At 39.4% G+C, this 20,602-nt stretch overlaps 1 protein-coding gene across 1 annotated transcript; it reads left to right on the forward strand.

Moving 5' to 3' along the window:
* The first annotated feature begins 1,884 nt into the window (after positions 1 to 1,884).
* On the forward strand, positions 1,885 to 5,131 carry LOC114265707 (uncharacterized). The gene is made up of 4 exons (XM_028206518.2): positions 1,885 to 3,329; positions 3,488 to 3,589; positions 3,671 to 4,126; positions 4,577 to 5,131. The coding sequence occupies exons 1-3, from the start codon at positions 3,246 to 3,248 to the stop codon at positions 3,932 to 3,934; spliced, it is 450 nt and encodes a 149-aa protein (XP_028062319.2). The 5' UTR covers positions 1,885 to 3,245; the 3' UTR covers positions 3,935 to 4,126; positions 4,577 to 5,131.
* The last annotated feature ends 15,471 nt before the right edge of the window (positions 5,132 to 20,602 follow it).

The raw sequence follows: 20,602 nt of genomic DNA on the forward strand, positions 1-20,602 counted from the left end.
GACCTTTGCCCTTGTGTTTCCCACCCTTTAACTATCTTTTCCCAAGTTTTTAAAAACTGATTTTTAGAGCTTTTTCAGTGGCCAAAATCATGTTTTGAAGTTCAAATTTGGACTTGTGTCTTGTTTACTAGCCTAGTTTTCTCTGTGTGTTAGCTTATTTTTCTACCCTTTTTTGTCTTAATTCCAGCATGTTTTAGGACTACTTTTAACCTGTCTTAGCACTGTTTTAGGCTGTTAGTTGCATTTGAGCTTTATTTTACATGCTTGTAGTGTAATAGTCCTCATGAGTTTGGTGTTCTAGACCTTAGACACCATTTCCTTTGAGTTGATTGCATTTATTTATGCTTTTCTCATTCATTTTCAGCATTAATAATCTCTGCAACCTCCATCCTTTCTTGGTTTTTTGTTTTGCATTGAAAGTGGTTCAAACAAATTGTTTGTTTAAAGCATGAGTTTGAGATGTCATGCTTAATGGTTTAATCCCTTTTAGGGGTTCATTACCAACGGTATGATGTCTCTTTCATGCCTAAGAAAACTTTTAGTTTAAGCCCTCTTTCCATTAGAGGACTTTAATTAACCATTGGACTTAATTGGATTAAGGAATGGTTGGTAAATTAAAATGAGTAACTAAAACTTGGAACTAAAAGTGAGAAAGATAATAATTTGGTTGTGTTCAATTGAACGTTAATTGAACACATGGAAGCTTGAACCATTTCATACTTGTTAATGATGAAATGATTCAAGTCTCCAAGGTCAACTTCTTCCCTTGATCATTTATGAAAGGAAGAAGGTTTGTGTCTTGTTTTGCATTTATTGAAATTGCACATCTTGAGTCACAAGCCATCATGTAATGAAATTGCTTGAGTTGGTGGTTTGTGGCTTAAGTGCTCCACTTCTTTGATTTGCTCATGAAAATGAAGGGGAGAGTTGTGCAAACAAACCTTTGAAGATGCCCTGTATGTGCTCTGTTGTAGCAAGATGAACCTATGCAGCAGTGGCCGGTAGGCCACTTTTCATGGTCGATAGACTACCATTGTTGGCCGACACGTGGTCGACAGTCTTTACCAGTGGTCAGCCGGCCACTGATGCAAAATTTAGCAGTGGGTTTGTAAGGCAGAGCAGAGTGAGCAACAATGTTGGTGTTCAACTATGCAAATGGAGGCATTCAGAAACAAAACAGCGGTGTTTTTGGGTGAAAACTGTGCATGCGCATGAACATCCCTCGTTTCCCGAGGCGTAGTAGTTAGTTGCATAGTTTAAATTACTTATTTTGCACTTATGTTGTAATTATTTAATTAGTTAGTTAACTAGTTAGTTAATTCAAGTGTTGTAATAATTAGCTTAATTAGCTTTATTCTAATTAATGAGCTTAATTAACTTTAGTCTAATTAGTTTAGCTTAATTAATTAGTTAATTAGCTTAGTTTATTCATTCGGACTCTTCTTCATGAGAGTGCAATGTAATAATGTGTATGTCTTTCAACCTCACGTCTTTCTCCCTTTTATTTAACTGCTTATGATGGTTAGTTTAGGGACATCATGTTTCGTTTAGCATAACTCATGCTTGCATCCATTCGTATTACATGCACCGAGGCTTGGTTCATCATTCTAATCTATATTGTTGTTTCAATACTTCTTTGAATACATGCTTAGTAGACTACATGCTATTTCAATGATTCATATGCAATGTTTAGTAACTGAGCCTATTAGTTGTATATCGCATATGTTGCATTAGTCATATTGCATAAGTTAGGAATCATGCATTTTTTCTAACTCTTTTGCTCATTTTAGCTTGGAGTACTAGGTAAGCTTTTATTTGCTTTAACATATCGCATGTATGTGAATGTTTCCATGTCTAGCATGGTTTCCATGAGGCTAAGTACTTTAGTGCTATAACTACTTGAATGCCTGCGGATGAAGGCTTATTGCTTGAATTGGAATAATTTGAGCAATGTTTATATCACTTTTTCAAGTAGTGAATATTTCGAAATGATTTTCAAAACAAACATGACTCGAGATGTTCCAATACTTACAAAGTTAGTCTATACTTGTGTGTGCGCGCATCACATAGTAACGCTACCCTAATAAACTGAAACAAGAGCATATAATGTACATAAGATTCATATCATGATTAGTAGAAGCCGATCATTGATCGGGCGAGTGGGGTGCTCAATTCATGACCTTTCCCTCTCGTACCTAAGTTCCCGAGCCAAGACAATCTTGGTAATGACGGACACGTGGCCTTTGGCACAAGTCATGGGTTTCTTAAATTTTTTAAAAATATTTAGATGGCGACTCTGTATCTAGTAAAGCAGTCTATTTTTGACAATTTGATTCAAAATCAATTTTTCAAAAGATTTGTCGGGTTTGGACTCTTTGGTGTTTATCAATTTCACATTGCACTTGTAAGATTAGATTCAGAACCGCGGGAGTCCGAATTGTAGGGCTTATTTCGAACTTCCGAAAAGGGTTGCAAAAAAGTCGAGCTACAGTTTCGTTGTGTTCTAAAAATGAAAGAAGAAGAGGTGGGGAAGTTAAAAAGGATAATGTGGAATTGCGGGAAAAAATAGCAGTTCTCGAAGTCCAATTGGTGGAAAATGATGTTCATAATGTGACCTAAGCGTTCTGAACGATAGATAGTGGTTGTTACGGTAGTGGCATTGACAGAGATAGATTTGAAATTGGTGGGGCAGAAATTTGGGGGGCAATACCGTTACGTGCAGTTAAAGGGCGTGTAGGTAGTGTTGTGGGAGGTGATGCGAACGTGTCTGTGGATCCCAACCTGTTGCAGGTGAATGGACCGAGCAATAACAACATGTATGACTCTGATACAGAAATAGTACTGTACATGAAGGAGGGCATTACTGGTGTGGATGTGCAAAATTCGTTTGTGCGTAACATTAAAGAAAAGAGCATAAATTTCCAGAGTTTGAGTACCCGTTATTGGGTGGTCATTGTAATAAAACGGCCAAGATAGAGGGTAAAGTTGGAGGGAAGAACAAATGTGTCGTAGATAATGCTGTAATTGATGTCAACAAATTTGTGTTGCCTGATAAAAAGTGGTCTGGATTTGATATAAACAATCGATTGGGTGTCTAGAAAATGATGACGCTTGAAGAGAAGGCAAAGATCACCATGGCTTATGATCGGTACGGCGACGGGTATGTAATTAATTCATTACAGTAATTGTTTATGCGAACATGAGCTGAACTGATTTTTGTGATCTACATTGTTTGTAGGGCCGTCATGTGGGCTGGCAGTACAAATGTCGTGGTAGTGTACTTTAATGATGTTAAGGATCTTGTTAGGCAACCTAGTGTCCGTGGCAATGTGAGCTATCATTATTGTGTTTTGTCACAATTTTTTATTTATTTTATTCATTTTGATTGGTTTGATTATTATTGTTTTACCATTTGCATTATGGTGGTAGTTGGTTGTCATAATGTGTTTGTTTGAAAAATGTTAAACTTGGTTTCGGTGCACGACAGGTGATCGATGTGTATGCGGAGTTGTTGAAAACTGAGCAAGATAGAATGTATGCAAATGATGATATTGCGGACAAGTCCTACTTCTTCAGTAGCATTTGCCTGGTGAGTGTTGGGTGTGTGTGAACATGGATTGCTTTTGTTAATTTTTACAATTGTGTGATTTGGTTATTGAATGTGTTGTAGGATATGGTGCAAAAGAAGGACACCCGTGCGATGGAGAAGTATGTGAGAAGGAATGTAACTGAGGGTAGTGCATGCCGATACATCCATTTCCTGATTTGCCATGACGCGCACTGGACACTTGTGGTGTATGATACTGATTATGGGAGTTGGAGGCATTACAATCCAATGAGGCAATGTTCGGTGCAGACAGACGTGCATTACACCGAAGCTGTAATTCTAGAAAGCATTGAAATCAGTTGGCAGTATATGTGTTGTGTGTTGTGAGATAATATTGGCACTTTGATTTTGTTGTGATGAGTTTTTTTTAGTTTTGTAATTTGTGTGGCAGAAGGAATGTGTGACTAACATTATGAAGCAGTCATTGCGTGCATTTGGAATGGATGAGTGTACCATTGAGGCAGATTTCAGCTACCCATTGGAGGCTGTCACACAGTGCCTATAGAAGAAAGCGGAATCGTAAGCCAATATGTGTAGTAATGTTATAGTTAATTTGTTGAACAAGGATTCTGTGTCCCAAAATTTCTTTGTGCCACAATGTAACACATTGCACTTTACATTGCGAACGTACAAAAGCGTGTGAACTTGCATCATGAGTTATCAACATACTATGCAATGTGTTATAGCGTGGCATAAGGAGGTGGGAAAACGTGTTTGGGCTATTTCACAAACACCGCTGCATGGCTATAACTGTGTGATAGTTCTAAAACTATGTAACAAACACTGCCCAAGGATTCTATGTCCCAAAATTTCTTTACATACTATGTTTAGTAGTGTTATAGTATGTAAAGAAATTTTTATCACAGAGAATCCTTGACCCGCAAAATAAGTGTGTCACACAATTTTGGGTACACTATAGTTAATTTGTTGAACATGGGATTGATTGCACGTAATTGGTTTCGTATGCAGGCTTGATTGTGAGATAATTGTATGTGCTATAATGCGGCAATACGTGTACCATTGCGATGTGGATCGGTCACTGCAAGATACTAATTGTAGCGTGTTGCGTGGAAACATGGTCAAGTCTTTCGTGAATGATCCAATTCGGGGAGTGAATGAGTAGATATGTTTGGGTAGTGGTTGATTGGTTGGATTTTTTGATATGTGCCAAATTGTTGGGTACATATAGTGGTGAACAATATGTTGCTAGTATTAGTTTTTGTTAGAAAGGTGGTTTATTTATTTTTGTTTTAAATTTTTGAATGGTAGGCTGTATAGCTGTTTTTTGGATATTGTGAATGCATTCTTGTGTGTATTGTATACTGTTGGTGTGGAATACTTACCATGTGTTTGAAATGAAATAAGTATTTTTTTTTTTTTTGGGACGTATATTGTGGGAATTCGTGGTGTGAATTTGATGAATGTATCGTATTGATGTGTAAAACAATTTAAGTGTATCTTTAGTGAAGGTACATGTATAAAGTTAAATGCTTATTGAGTATATGTACATAATTAAAAATGGAATATTGTTTCTTGCTTCACAAATGTAATTTGTCACACGGACATGTGCGTAGTTACATGCCTGTTGACTATATGTGTTGGGAAATTGGAAATGATGAACACGGATGTTGGGTGTGAAGTAGAAGTGTGTTGGGAAATTGAAAATTATGAACAGGTGGGTTTGTGGTATAGGGGGTGGGGGGGAACGTATTTGGGGTATTTCTAACACTCGCAACAGTTGTACCATACACATTACACATTTCCACATATACAATTGCATCATTGGATTAGATTTACCAAATCATACCATCAATGTCACACACACAATAGATTGTGGGTTTCCCAATAGCACACACATTACACATTATGTCATACATCATGAGCTAACTTGCATCATGAGTTATACGCGAAACATGGAACTTGACGATTGTTCACAAGATTATGAAAATTGATAAATATGAATCATGTAATCAGCACATCATGCTGAATGGGTTTGTTTGGCACATCCACTTATTACAAGAAAAACATTTTGAAAAAAGAAGTAAATATTAGTAATCTATGTGCCTAACTTGATTCCTAAATTGGTTCCTTGCATGTCTTCCTGTTATGGTTCCCCATGCATTGGCACCGACTACACCGAATTTGTTGCACTTGTTTCCCCCTAGAAAGCATCCATTTTTTTTTTTTTGGGCCTTCCTGGTGGTCTCTTGACAATAGGTGGTTGTATGACGAAATCTTCGGCGTTGAATGGTGGTTTCTCGATGGTCGGAATAGGGATTATGTTGTGTGCATATGAAGATCGATACTCTGCAACATGGTAGTACGGATCGACTAATTCATACAGGTCTTTGTTGTTGTTGTGGATGGCAACCATTGCGTGAGCACACGGGAATCCTTTGATTTGCCACTGGAAACATAAGTATGTACGTCTCCCAACATCAACCATTACTGATGGGAACGAGTGAACCTCGTAAAAATCATCATTTAATTGACTTACAAGCCACGATCTACCTTTGTTGTATGCTTTAACCAAACGAGATTCTATTTTTGAGCAGATAACACCATGCCACACTTCTGCCTTGCGCCTTCATTTGGCCATCTACTGCATAATTTGAGTCCGAATATTGTCGATCATTTGAGTTATTGGGAGGTATCTTGCATCCCGTATCCACAAGTTGAATGACTCGACGGTATTTAAACTTATCTCGCCATAACGTGAACCACTAGCGGAATAAACAAGAACATGATGTAAAAAAAAAGTTGACAACGTTAAAGAATGACAGCTTAGAGTAAACAGAACATAAACATAATGTATATGTGATTAATATGGATTAATAGTGTTTACCAAAAAAAAAAGCATTCAACCAACACTCCGGTGGAAAATCCTTTAAGAATGCTGGTGCGACTTTACGGCCGAATTTGACGAACTCTTCCAAACTATGGTTGAAAGTAGTCACCGTTGGGCATATGCGCACAGTCGGAATTTAGCCAACAACCCAAATCGATATGAACTGTTTACATATCGCATTTTGTCTTGTAAGTTACGTTGCAGATGTCGTAAGCAGAATGCATGATGCGCGGTAGGAAATATGATGGGTATTGATTCCAGCAATCCAGTATATCAGTTCGATACGGACATAAGTGTTCTATGGCCATCTACTACGTTCGCGAGATGTCCCAAAAACCAGGACCAGTTGACCGAGTTCTCTGAATCAACGATTGCGATGGCTAAAGGGAACAGTCTTGCGATTCGTTTTGTATATGGGTTTAGACAAACAATATGAGGAAAATGGCATGTGAATGTAATAAGGGCACACACTCCACTGTGTGACACATCACATGTAGGAAAAAATACCATGTGGTGCAAAAAATGGATAGAGTGAAATGAAATTAAATAACAAACCATAACAGTGTGGCACAATTGTGCAGTAATAAAACATACCTTGGTTACCATTTTTTGCAGTGGCCGCTAGCAAGTTCCCCTTGAATTTCCCTTTGAGGAACGTCACATCCGAAAAAAGTAACGGCCAACAATGGTTGAACATCAATACATGCTTTGAATGATATGAAATACCTTATGAAACGGTTTTTTTGTTCATCGTAGTCCATGTTGATGTAACTTCCCGAGTTGGTATCCATAACTATGTTACTATACCACCGTAACTGGTTAAATGAAATGGAGTGTGCACCGAACATTTTCCTGCGAGCTTTTTCAACACCTAACCAAGCAACTCGGTAACTAACCTCTAATCCGTAATCTTTCTTCAAGTTGTACACAACATTGGTAGGTCGTGTGAGTGGTTTGTCACATACTCGTTCGGCGATTACACCAGACACTAAGTTAGAACCAGCCCTCGGATTTTTGGGTGTCCGCACAGCCATACCACACATGTGCTCGTTATTCCACTTACAAAGGTAAAAAAATCCATTGGCATTTAAGACACATGCATGTAAAGACCACATGCATCCTTTAGATTCCCGCATCATGCATACCACTGTAATCCAAATAGAATCATTATTCACATATTTAAAACGAAACCCACACTCCACCGCATATTTGCGCAGAACCATTCGGAATTTAGAAGAACCCCTCTCAAAACATTGACTAACATGTTGAATCTCATTAGCCCACATAGCAAACAAAAAAACCTTATCGGCATGGGGACAGAATTTGGCCAACAAATCTGGTTCATCATCCACATCCGACTCGTCGGACTTCCTGTTTATGTGACATGTGACAGACTGTACATTACAAAGCGAACTGTCAACGTTTTCTACATCTTGGTCATCTTGTAACTGAATAACGACATCGATGCTGTGGGAGCCGAATAAATGGCAAGATCAGAAGGCGCGTACCTTAGAAGACTAATATTAATCGGCTGTATCCTAGGAGAATGGGAAGCCAAATACAATACATGTGCCGAATAAGTGTAGATCCTTAGAGCCGAATAATAGAAAGGACAATGATTAAAAAGTAGGCCCTGGCCCCGAGGATCAAAAGGAATAGGTATAAATACAGGAACAATAGATTGAGAAAAGTATGTAATAATGACTTCACTTAACTTAGTAAACAAGCTATCCTGAGGGTCTGAACTGACTTGTCCGTCGGAGTGCTAATTTTGACACCCCCGACCGGAGTATTTGTATCTTTTCAGGTGACTAGCTGAGGATCACTAGCGTCTCTCAGAATCTGAAGAGTGTTTCCAAACCTCTTTCCCCACAACTGGCGTCGTCTGTGGGAATACTCAAATGCATCCATGGCAGACGTGACTGAAGATCCTCCGATAGCCACTGACGAGACCGCACAGGGAGATGACCTCACTCCAGCAAATATGCTCGAAAAGGAAACCATCGCTGCAAGACGCGTCTTGAACTTCGACTCACCAACGACTTCAGCGCAAGAGACAATGCGAGCGATCATGGAACAAGCAAAGCAGAATGAACAAAGGCTGGAGAACATGATCGCTGAAAATGAACGTCTTCGTCAAGATTTGGCCCTGGAAGTAGCAAAATCCAAAGAAGTCGTGCGCCAAGATCCCGAACGACCTCTGACGGCAGGTGGACAACAACCTCGAGCCCGACCAAAGGAGACCGATAGCGACTTCAACTCATCACCCACGGAGCTCAACAAGAAGGGACGATCCGAAACTTCCAGTTCCTCTGAAAAGAGTCTACATACAAGGAACAAGTGCAGAAGAAGCAGTTCAGACGAAGAAGACCAGCACGATCCTTTTGTCCGACGGATCGCAAGGGCGGCCCTGCCCAAGAAGTTCAAAGCTCCGTCATTCACTCTTTACGACGGAAAATCAGACCCCACTGATCATATCTGTCACCACAAGCAGGCCATGACATTACATGTAGACAACGAAGCCCTCATGTGCCGAATATTCCCCAGCAGCCTAGGGCCATTAGCTGTCAGGTGGTATTACAAGCTGGAGCCAACTTCGATCAAAAGCTTCCATCAATTACAGAAATCCTTCAGGGCCAGGTTCATCACCAACGAGGTACAGCCGAGACAGGCCGACTCTCTCTGGGCTATGCAGATCCAGTCAGGAGAAACGCTTAGAGCGTATTCAGCGCGCTATTGGGAGTGCTTCAACCTCGTCGACGACGCTTGCAACGACTCCATGGTCATCACCGCCTTCAAAATGGGACTACATCCTGACAGTGTTCTTCGCAGTTCCTTGACCAAAAGACCCCCCAAAACAGTCTGGGCGTTGATGAAGAAAGCTGAAGAGTATTGCAAAGTGGAAGATGATGCCTTGAGAATAAAAGCCGGACAAATGTCCAACAAAATAGCCCCCCTCGAAAGTGCTCAACCAATAAGTTCCATGCCACCTCCGAGCCTTGAGCCACGGCAACACGCTAAACGAGACAAAAGGCGAGATTCTCACTGATCAAGCGATCAATGCTCCCACCGGACTAATGAACAACTGCAAGTCGACAGCAGGCGCTCGAGGCGTGCCGACAAGAAGTACACAGAGTTGTCAGAACCAATCACTGCAATAATGACCAAAGTCCAACACCTTTCATTCTTCAAATGGCCGTCAAAGATGGTGGGGCCACCCAACACGAGAAGAAGGGATAGGCGGTGCGAGTATCACAAAGATCACGGCCACGAAACCGAGAGCTGTTACGCATTAAAGGATCACCTGGAAGAACTGGTGCAAGACGGTCGACTGTAACAGTACGTGAGAAAGGGAAAGCCAATCCAGGCATTAGCCTTGAGGCAGGACTCACCTCCACTTAGCGTGATCCATATAATCTACAGCCTGCCTGTGTCCCCAACCGTGCACACAATTCAATCGCATCTAATCTCCCAAAAGCAACGTATTCCGACCAAATGGCCCAGAGAAGCTCCGACAATTATTTTCAATGACTCCGATCTTAGCAGCACAACAGCCTCCCACATCGATCCGTTGGTCATCAAATTACGCGTAAAACGGTTCACCATTGAACGTATTCTCATAGACCTAGGGAGTACTTCAAAGGTTATGTATTACAAAACTTTCATCAAACTCGGCTTCAATGAGTCAGATCTATCTTCGGCGCCTCACCCATTGTTCAGCTTTAATACGAATCCTGAGTACCCATTAGGGAAGATCATATTACCTGTTCAAGCGGGCTCCAGAACGGTCGAAGTAGAATTCCTGGTCATAAAGCTCCCTTCGCCGTATAATGTCATCATGGGGCGAACCTGGTTACATATTATGAAGGCCGTTCCAAGCACTTATCATCAGCTTGTGCGCTTCCCGACAGCCCATGGCATTGAAGAAATCCGTAGCTCCCCGCAATTGGCACAAGCAGAGATTTTATGAAAACCCTATCACTGACCCGACCTGTGGGCTTTGTTACTTGTATATATATCACTTCTGCAATACAAACCATTTTTCTTCGTCCCTCAGTTCATTTCTTGGAGCCCCCTTTGGTGTATGACACCTTAGGGCCGATTAAAGTCTCTGGATTCGAAGCCCCCTTTGGTGTATGACACCTTAGGGCCGATTAAAGTCTCTGGATTTGGAGTCCCCTTTGGTGCATGACACCTTAGGGCCGACTAAGACTCCGGATTCGGAGCACCCTTCGTAGATATCACGATTAGCCAAACTAAGTCTCTGAATTCGGAGCCCCCTTTGGTGCATGACACCTTAGGGCCGACTAAGACTCCGGATTCGGAGTGCCCTTCGTGGATATCGCGATTGGCCAAACTAAGTCTCCGGATTCGGAGCTCCCTTTGGTGTATGACACCTTAGGGCTGATTAAAGTCTCCAGATTCAGAGCCCCCTTTGGTGCATGACACCTTAGGGCCGACTAAGACTCCGGATTCGGAGCGCCCTTCGTGGCTATCGCGATTGGCCAAACTAAGTCTCCGGATTCGGAGCCCTCTTTGGTGTATGACACCTTAAGGCCGATTAAAGTCTCCGGATTCGGAGCCCCCTTTGGTGTATGACACCTTAGGGCCAATTAAAGTCTCCAGATTCGGAGCCCCCTTTGGTGCATGACACCTTAAGGCCGACTAAGACTCCGGATTCGAAGTGCCCTTCGTGGATATCACGATTGGCCAAACTAAGTCTCCGGATTCGAAGCCCCTTTTGGTGTATGACACCTTAGGGCCGATTAAAGTCTCCGGATTTGGAGCCCCCTTTGGTGCATGACACCTTAGGGCAGACTAAGACTACCAGATTTGAAACACCCGTCGTGGATATCACGATTGGCCAAACTAAGTCTCCGGATTCGGAGCCCCCTTTGGTGTATGACACCATAGGGCCGATTAAAGTCTCCGGATTCGGAGCCCCCTTTGGTGCATGACACCTTAGGGCCGACTAAGACTCCAGATTCGAAACGCCCTTCTGGTGCATTACACCTTGGGGCCGATTAAAGTCTCCGCATCGAAACGCCGGTTACAGAGCCCCATTGGAGCAAGATGTCTTAGGGCCGATTAAAGTCTCCGCATTCGGAGCCCCCTTTGGTGCATGACACCTTAGGGCCAACTAAGACTCCAGATTCGGAGCGCCCTTCGTGGATATCACGATTGGCCAAACTAAGTCTCTGGATTCGGAGTCCCTTTTGGTGTATGACACCTTAGGGCCGACTAAGACTCCGGATTCGGAGCGCCCTTCTGGTGCATTACACCTTGGGGTCGATTAAAGTCTCCGCATCGAAACGCTGGTTACGGAGCCCCATCGGCACAAGATGTCTTTGGGTCGATTAAGACTCCGAATTCACAGCGCCTCTGACGCGTAACACCTTAGGGTAGATCGTACCTCCGAATTCAGAGCACCCTTCGGCATGAACAAAACGAAACAACACATGCCAACATTAGAAATAAGGTGCTTAGCTAAAAAAAAAAAAAAAAAAATCCAAAGTAAGACGCAAATGTTTGAAATAAAACTTTTTATTTGATCAAACAATTGTTACATAGACGCAATCCACGTTCGAACATTTCAATATCTATCTTTAACTTCTAAGGCGAAAAGGGGAATTAATCACGTTGATACAGCGGAGGCCTCGAATCAATGCACGTCGTTTGGAAGGCCTCCGCAGCTCAAAATGCCTTGATCCAACCGTGCCCAAATTAGCGTATCTCTGAACCTCCCTCTGACACCATCGACAATGTCAAGGCCAAGATCCAAGACAAGGAAGGTTAAGGGCAACGGTCATTGTGTCTCCTTTCGGGGCGATCTGCTTCGACGACTTGGAGGCTGACGCGCCTCCCGTTTCTTTTTTTAACGACCTACCTCCCACACCGGAGAATTCTCTGCTGCGATCCATTGCGGCATCAAGCTTGGCCAAAGTTCGAGTTTGGCTGGTTAAAGAAACTCTATTTTACATCCACAATATTATATAACCCCACGCAACAAATGGTGTTATATTAATAAGATCACTGGCACGAAGAGTCCATTCCATTTATTTTCAAATGCTGGCAGTGACCCCGAGGCAATTTCATTAACACCAAAACCCCAAGAGACGAACGTCGGTTGACATTCACCACGGCCTAGGTACCCAAACGGCTTTTTGGAACACATGCATTGACTGGGACAGGGGCAGCGCTATCAATCCAACCGACCAAGCATTTAGACCCCGCACCGATTGGAATTTGCCACAGCCACTCCACGAACTAGCTTTTGGCCTCTTGAAATTACAGTGGCCACATTCAAGAATAAACGGCCATCATGATTGGGCCGACCCCGCCTATAAGCCGACGTATCACTATACGATCAATGTTTGTACATTCATTCAAACATCCATGTAATAAAACGAAACACGTATATACTGAATACGAACTACGACGGAATATTTATAATAGAACGTTTTTATTCAATCCAACAATAAATTACATAGTTTTTATTACGATTCAACCTTACAATGCGTATTCTTATATGGCATCACCCTCATCCTCACTTTTCTCGACTTCAAAAGCGGAAAACGGCAAATGTTTACTGTGGTAGAGTGGCGATGCTGAATCAATGCCCGACGCTCGAAAAGCTTTCGCGGCTTGAGATGCCTTGATCCAATCGTGCCTAGATCCACGATTCTCACATCGGCAAACCTCTTCGGCAAGCTTCTCCTTGGTCTTTTCAATTCCAACTTTTCGGCCTTCATGAAAACCTTTTTCATAGGCCCTCCCCTTCGCAGACTCCATTGCAAACATACTAGCCGTCTCACGATCGGCGAGCGCAGCACTGATGAGCCGATTGGTAACCCTTGGCTAAAGCGTCAGAAGAAATCGGCGTATCTTTGATCTTTGGCCGAACAATAAAAGAAGCAACTACATCCGACTCTTCTAAACGAGGCCGTTTGGAAGCAGGGCTAATCTCCGACCCAGTCTCTCCCTCGCCACTATGCTTTTTGCCCCGCTCCTCCGGAATCAGACGTTCGTCAATGACCTATTCAACCTCTTTCCCTGCTTCAGCCGCAGCAACCCGAGCCGTCTCTTCAATAACGGGTACGAAAGTTTTAATCACGGTGGGCTCAGAATGGGCGGCCTCGGCCTTCTTTTGAGCAGCCATTCACTCGGCATTTTTCTTTCGCACCATCTGCGTAAGGCTTTCCCCAGCCATACCTTCGGAAAAATCGCTGGGTAGGTCTCCCAAATTCGCAAAAAATCTCCAGAAGAAAACTCTGCCCGACCCGAAGTGGACGGTGAAGGCTGGTTAAGTCCGGCAGCCTCGAACGCCGAGCATATCTCCTTGTCAACCTCTTCGGCCTCCTCAGCGACCTCTCTGGTTGGTTCGGCAACTATCTCTACCACCGGCTCCGCGTCTTCCCCCGAATCCAAATCTTCGAGGCCAATTTGTCTAAGGCTCTTGAAGCTGGGAAAAAGAAGAGCCGAAAGGTGTTAATCGCCGGATGGAATTGGAATGCCGTCCACGGCCGAGAATGTAGTATAAGTAGGTTCGTATCGGAGGAGTATGTGAGCAGCTCTCCCTTGCTTTTGTACGTTTGGACGGCTGAAGTATCTGAGTGCAGACTTAATTTCCTCAAGGACTGCGTCGTCAGTTGAGGAAAGAATCTTCTTCAATCTGTTACCTGTAAAGAGCAAGGGGTGATTAAAGGAAAAAAGCCGAATAAAAGGCAGATCAACAAACACAAGGCGTTACATGGCAACCTGGATCACCCTTCCGTCTGGGAATAGGGTCTAGGCAGTCTTCGCCTTCACCGAACTCCCAATTACCTCGGACATTGACCATTACGTCGTCAACTCTCTTACCAGAACTGGCAAGCATGGTTATCAAGTGATGGTCAGTGTCCTTGGCCCTGAGAAAGTATCACCCCAGCCGACCGGAAGATTTGGCCAAAGCGTAGCAGTACCGAATCGCCGGAATGCCAAGGTTGATCCTAAGGCGTCGGTTCAACTTTATCACCCCCATAATGATTCGAAAGAAATTTACGTTGGGTTGAGAAGGAATCAGACTCCAATAGCGAAGGACGGCCCTAAGCAATGGATGTAGGGGAAAACGGACTCCGCCCTCCGCTATAGATAAGAGAGAGAAGACGATCGTATTTGGATCCTCCCTCTCCATATCAAGAGTACTGTCCGTTACAAGAGATAAGTGGACATCGTCGGGAATGGAAAAGTGTCACCGGAATCCGAAAATACAACCCTCAGAAAGGAGGTCTTTCAAGTGTTTAGCCATTTTCGCGGGGATTCAAGGTTCCGCCGAAATCAAAATGACAAACAGAAAATAGGGTTGCAAAGAAGAGAGAAGAAGACTTACGAGTAGACGGGGCAAGGATAGACGGAGAAGAGTTGCAGAAAACGTGAGTCAGAGAAGGGTTGCTCGCTGGCGGTCCAAGAGTCTCGAACACTCGACAAAATGTGCACTCGAAAGGACTGAAATTTCAAATCGCAACAAACACGAGACGCACGAATGAGGCGGGAAAGTGTAATGATGACCAAAAAAGTGTGCGCGTTCTGACATCTGTATTGGGGCACGTGAAACCGCCTGACCTATTTTGACTTTTCCAATTCAAGACCAAACACACCGATTAACTACCGTCAATGGGGAGTTTGGGGGGCAATTGTGGGAGCCGAAAAAATGGCAAGATCAGAAGGTGCGTACCTTAGAAGACTGATATTAATCGGCTGTATCCTACGAGAATGGGAAGCCAAATACAATACATGTGCCGAATAAGTGTAGATCCTTAGAGCCGAATAATAGAAAGGACAATGATTAAAAAGTAGGCCCTGGCCCCGAGGATCAAAAGGAACAGGTATAAATACAGGAACAATGGATTAAGAAATGTATGCAAGAATGACTTCACTTAACTTAGTAAACAAGCTATCCTGAGAGTCTGAACTGACTTGTCCGTCGGAGTGCTAATTCCGGCACCCCCGACCGGAGTATTTGTATCTTTTCAGATGACTAGCTGAGGATCACTAACGTCTCCCAGGATCTAAAGAGTATTTCCAAACCTCTTTCCCCACAGATGCATTATAGGCGAAAAGACCATGCAAGAGAGACTATGTGATCCATATCAACATCATTCTGTAATGTGAAGTTATTATAACCTTTAAATAAATAAAAGATATTAAAATGATCCAACAAAATTAATAAATATGTGAATATTATAATAGAAATGTAAAAATATGTGTTAATATATTTTGTGTATAGTTCCTCTTACCTCCTTTCTCTTTCTTTCTTTCTCACTTTCGTTCCCTCTTGCTCTCTCCTCTTTGTTATTTTATTCTTCACAATTAAGAAAAAAGTAAATTATATATATATATATATGAATGAAATTTAAGTTTTTCTTTTCTTTTTTCTTCTCTATTTTTCCTAACTTATTTAGAAATTTAAGTTTTTTATTTCTTTTTTCTTCTCTATTTTTTCTAACTTATTTATTTCCTTTTTTAAATCCCTATTTAAATTCATAATACAACCAAATCTTAATAGACTAATCAATGAGGACTCATTTGGGATGAAGAGCTTCTTATGAGACCTCCCAGTTTGGATAAGATTTTCTCTAGGAGCTATTGGGTGGACATGGCTGGGCCTGCTCTATACAATAATACTTAAACGTTATGGTTGATTCATAAGGTTAATGGTGAAAATATTAATAATTTCATTAAATTAGTGTAATATTCATTATTCAATTAGATTAGTAGAATAAATTATATTCTTATTCATTGTTTGATTTGCATTAGATAATAAAATATATGAATGTAAGATTACAGCTATATTTATCTTCTTTTTTAATCTTACCCTTCATAAATGTTTATTCACAATCTCTACTTTATCAAAATTTCTTCATAAAAGTGGTTTTGAAAAAAATTATAAATAAATAAGTAAAAATACAAAATATAAAGGCCATGTTTGGTTTGTTTTTTAATTTTTTTTTTTTAAATATAAACTAATTTGACAAAATAAATATCAAAAAATATTTTTAAATTTTTAAAAATTATTTTTAGCCTTCTGAAATATAAAATTATATAAAAATAATAAATATTTTAATTTTTAGTCAAAGGTAAAAGAATCTTTTTATTTTATTTTCTAACTCAGCATATATAATCTCACATCTACTCCATTACTAATAATCTTACAAATTTGTTAGATTAATTATCCATTAGATTAATAGTCCTGAAACAAAATTTCAAAACAAACACAAAATTATTGAATCCACAAATTAATAATTTCAATCACATACTCTAATCCCTACAATCAAAAATAATTTTCCAAATTCAGTCTGATCAGAAATCGGGCCTATAGTATATTGCCAAACCCATCCCAAAAAAGCTCCGTTTGGTGGAGCTTTCAAAATATGGTTCCACACTCACTTTTGAGTGTGGTGCTTATTTGCATTTAAAAATTAATTTCATACTCACTTTTGAAAACTCTTTTCAAGGTGAAAAAATTTGGGCTAACCGATCATCCCACCGGTCGTTCGGTCGGTTGACCGGAATAGTGTTCAGTTTTTTTTTTTTTTTTTTTTTTTTTGCACCTATTATGTTTATATTATGTAATAAAATATTTGTGAAATTTTTTTAAAATTTTTTAAGAACTTTGAATAAAATTTTGGATTGTGTGTTTGGTTATGAGTTATAATTTTTTATATCAAATATCATATGTGACATCACTCAATTCAAGCTCAATTTAAAACCATTTTCAAAACTTATAACCAAACAAATTTTCCACACTCAAATAATAATTTCAAAACTCACAAACTCAAAATACAATTCTATTATCAGATCATAATTCTAAAACTCTACCAAACACTATTTAAAAATCTCAAGCTTGTCCACATCCCATGAATATAATATAATATTTTTATTCTATTATCAAATTAATATATATAGTTACTTTAATTTAATGGTATGGGTGCCTCTTTAACCTGTTCAAAGTTGGTAGTTAAAATTTTCTAATCAATTCTTTATTTTCTTTTTTTTTGGTACTTCGGAAAGGATAATCAATTCTTTCATATGACTAGTGATATACTCCTATAATTTATGTTCATTAAAAAAAAAATAAAGTTAAATAATATAAAACATATATGTGTTATGATTTATGGATGGGTTGGGCCTGAGCTGGGCTTGAAACACTCTTCTAAAAGCCCACCCACATAATAATAAAGCCTAAAAAGTTTGCCCTTCCCGAATTTGTGGGCATGCATTCTATCTTAAGCCTACAAATCATAAGTAGGTTTGGACAGGCTTAATGGGTCATCAGGCCCAAGCCGACGACCAGTTGGGGTATAAGCTTTTTGGTGAAAGCCTATAGTTTGTTTTTCAGAAACTATTTTCTAAATTTTTTTGAAAAATATAAAAACTAATTCAATGAAAAAAATAATAAAATCAAAATCACTCATCATTTTTAAAATTTTTAAAATATTTTTCTCAAAATAAATTCTATATTTTCTGAAAAAATTCAAAAAACTGATTCTGAAATTAAAACCAAACAACGCCAATGATAAAATTCATGTTATTGAAGACATGTTTGACAGAAAAAACATGGTTCAAACTTTTGGGTTTTATTTGATTGCTTGAATCTTTATACCAAAAACAAAAATCCACCGATGGAAAAACAAAACAGCTAAGTTTAGAAGACATTTGACGTCATGTTTTGATTCAAAGATTAGGAACATATGACGTTAATTAGATTTTTTTTTTTTTTTTTTTTTGAACAAGACGTAAGTGTTAAAAATCATAATAAAAAATAAAAAGTGGGAGGACGGTGCTCTCCTGTGAGGATTTGTGACTTTTAGTTTCAGAATTTGTTAATTTTTTTTAATAAATTAAAAGTTATTTTGACAAAAATAAACATAAAAAATATGTTTTAATAATTCTTAAAATTATTCACCCCAAAATATAAAATCACAGAAAAATAAAAAGCGTTTTTATTTTTTATTTTTTTTTATCGAACTAGTTTTGTTTTTATTAAATATAAAAAATAAAAAAAATCAACCAAACAAAATAATTTTAAATTTATTTCTCCTATCTAAGTATCTTCATAAAATTGCACTTTTAAAACATAATATAACAGTTTCGTTAACAATAAGGGTTATTATTTGGTCTGAAGGCTCACGACCAAATCTAGAGCCGGTTGGCCCAAACCTAGACCCTGGGCAAGTTGGGCTATCGCCTAAACCTGGACCCTAGGCCAGTCGGGCTATCTTGAATGCGGCATGGATTGGGCTTGGGGTGGGTTTGAAGCCCGGCCCAACTTGTTGAACCACCTGCCTATTAGATGGCCCTTGAGTTCATCAAAAATTATGAAGTAACTAGGAAAAAAAGTGAAAAAAATTCAAAAAGTAAGTCTTAAATCTCAACTTGTTAGGCTAAGCTAGCGGGGTCAACTTACATTTCTGAAATTCAAGCAATTTTTTTAAAAAATTTCCAAATTCATGTTGTTTTGTGAATTTGTATTTTCAAAATACACACTATTTTAGAATGGACTTGGGGAGGGTACGGTCATAACACCCTATTGTAATGACCTGATTGAGGTTTGTATGGACTTTATTTTAATAATTTGAATCGTTATATTATAGAATTCGTTGAGTATATCATTCACATAAAAAATGAGGTTAATCAGACATGTGTAACTCCATGATCGGATCATAATTATTTTTAAAAAAATTATCAAAATTATGTTAACCGTTTATTTTTTTTCAAACATAAATTTGGTCTCGTTATAATTGATTTGAGTTTTTGTATGAATGATTTACTCAACAAACTCTACAATATGAATGGTTTGTATCATTAGAATAGATTCAGAAAATACCCCAACGGACACACAACACAATGCCTCCCGAATTCCATTTGAAATAAATATTGTTATTTCACTAAATGAAAGTTTAATGTAGAGTATATCATCATGATACATAATGTCCTTCGTTTGACAATCTCTAGCTTATTATTTTAATTAAAATATGTATAAAAAAAATGGTTAGTTTAATATTAAAATCAATGTGGCTCATCATATCCATTTACTGGCTGAGCATGTAGAAGGAATAAAATGAATTGAAAGAAAGGTAGATATCTGGGGTAAAAAAGCCAACCAAAGAAAAAAAATGGAAATGTGAAATTTCTCGTAACTTCTCCTCTCCTTCGTCCCTTTTTCCTTCTTTTTTACAAACCCTTGCAGATTATTGACTCGAAGTTGGTCTCAAAAATCGCACTACAGTCACTGCACAGCAGTTGCCCCAAATTCACTCAGTTTAGCACCTTCCTCTCTACATTCTTCTCTCTTTTACAGAACCTTCCTCCCCTTGTTTTCTTCCTCTCTTATTTATTTATTCCCATATCTCCCCAAAGTGGACAGAACTCAAGCAAACCAAACACAATACAACCCTAGAGAAACCCCATGTCTGTTTTTCTACAAAACATAAACATGCCTTCAATATCAATATCATCAGTTTTGTTCACTGCCTTAGCAGTGACGGTAACTTGGGACTCTGCTCACTGAAGCCCTGTCCATCACCAAAAAGCTTATACCACAACAGCTCCTCTTATCCAAACTAGAAAGCCTCATAGGAAAATATTATTCCCAGATGACTCTCATCATTGATGAGCACATTAATGAGTTCTCCATCAATTAAATGTTCCACGCATCAGAAATCTATTTGTGCGCGAATCCCTTCGGTTGAACGGCTTAATAGAAAAAATAACCAAAATTTCACTGGAAAGATTAATATAAAAAATACTTACGCTGTGTTTGGTTGGGAAATTTAAATAGGGATTTGGAAAGAAAAATGGAAAAGGCGTGTGAAACTAGATGAAATGTAGGTATGTTTTATTCATATTTCACCTACCTTTTCCATTTCTTTTTCCAAATCCCTCGCCAAATCCTTCAACCAAACACAACATTAGGGTAAATTACATTGACCCCAGATTTGAAAAAATACAATAAATATGACAATTTTGATATAATAATTATATTGATTTTCTTTTTAATAAGAACAAATAGACCGAAATTAATACATATATATGAAGCAAAAACACAAAAATAAACAACATAAAATATGCATTTTTATATAAAGGATACAAGGATATCACCCGTGCTA

The sequence above is a fragment of the Camellia sinensis genome, chromosome 5 (genome assembly GCF_055761805.1).
Source record: "Camellia sinensis isolate YWXY chromosome 5, ASM5576180v1, whole genome shotgun sequence".
NCBI classification, from domain to species: domain Eukaryota; kingdom Viridiplantae; phylum Streptophyta; class Magnoliopsida; order Ericales; family Theaceae; genus Camellia; species Camellia sinensis.

Coding starts and splice junctions, on each gene's coding strand:
- LOC114265707 (XM_028206518.2), top strand. CDS start 3,246: ATGTGGGCTGGCAGTACAAATGTCGTGGTAGTGTACTTTAATGATGTT. Junction 3,330..3,487: donor AACCTAGTGTCCGTGGCAAT/GTGAGCTATCAT, acceptor GGTGCACGACAG/GTGATCGATGTGTATGCGGA. Junction 3,590..3,670: donor TCTTCAGTAGCATTTGCCTG/GTGAGTGTTGGG, acceptor AATGTGTTGTAG/GATATGGTGCAAAAGAAGGA.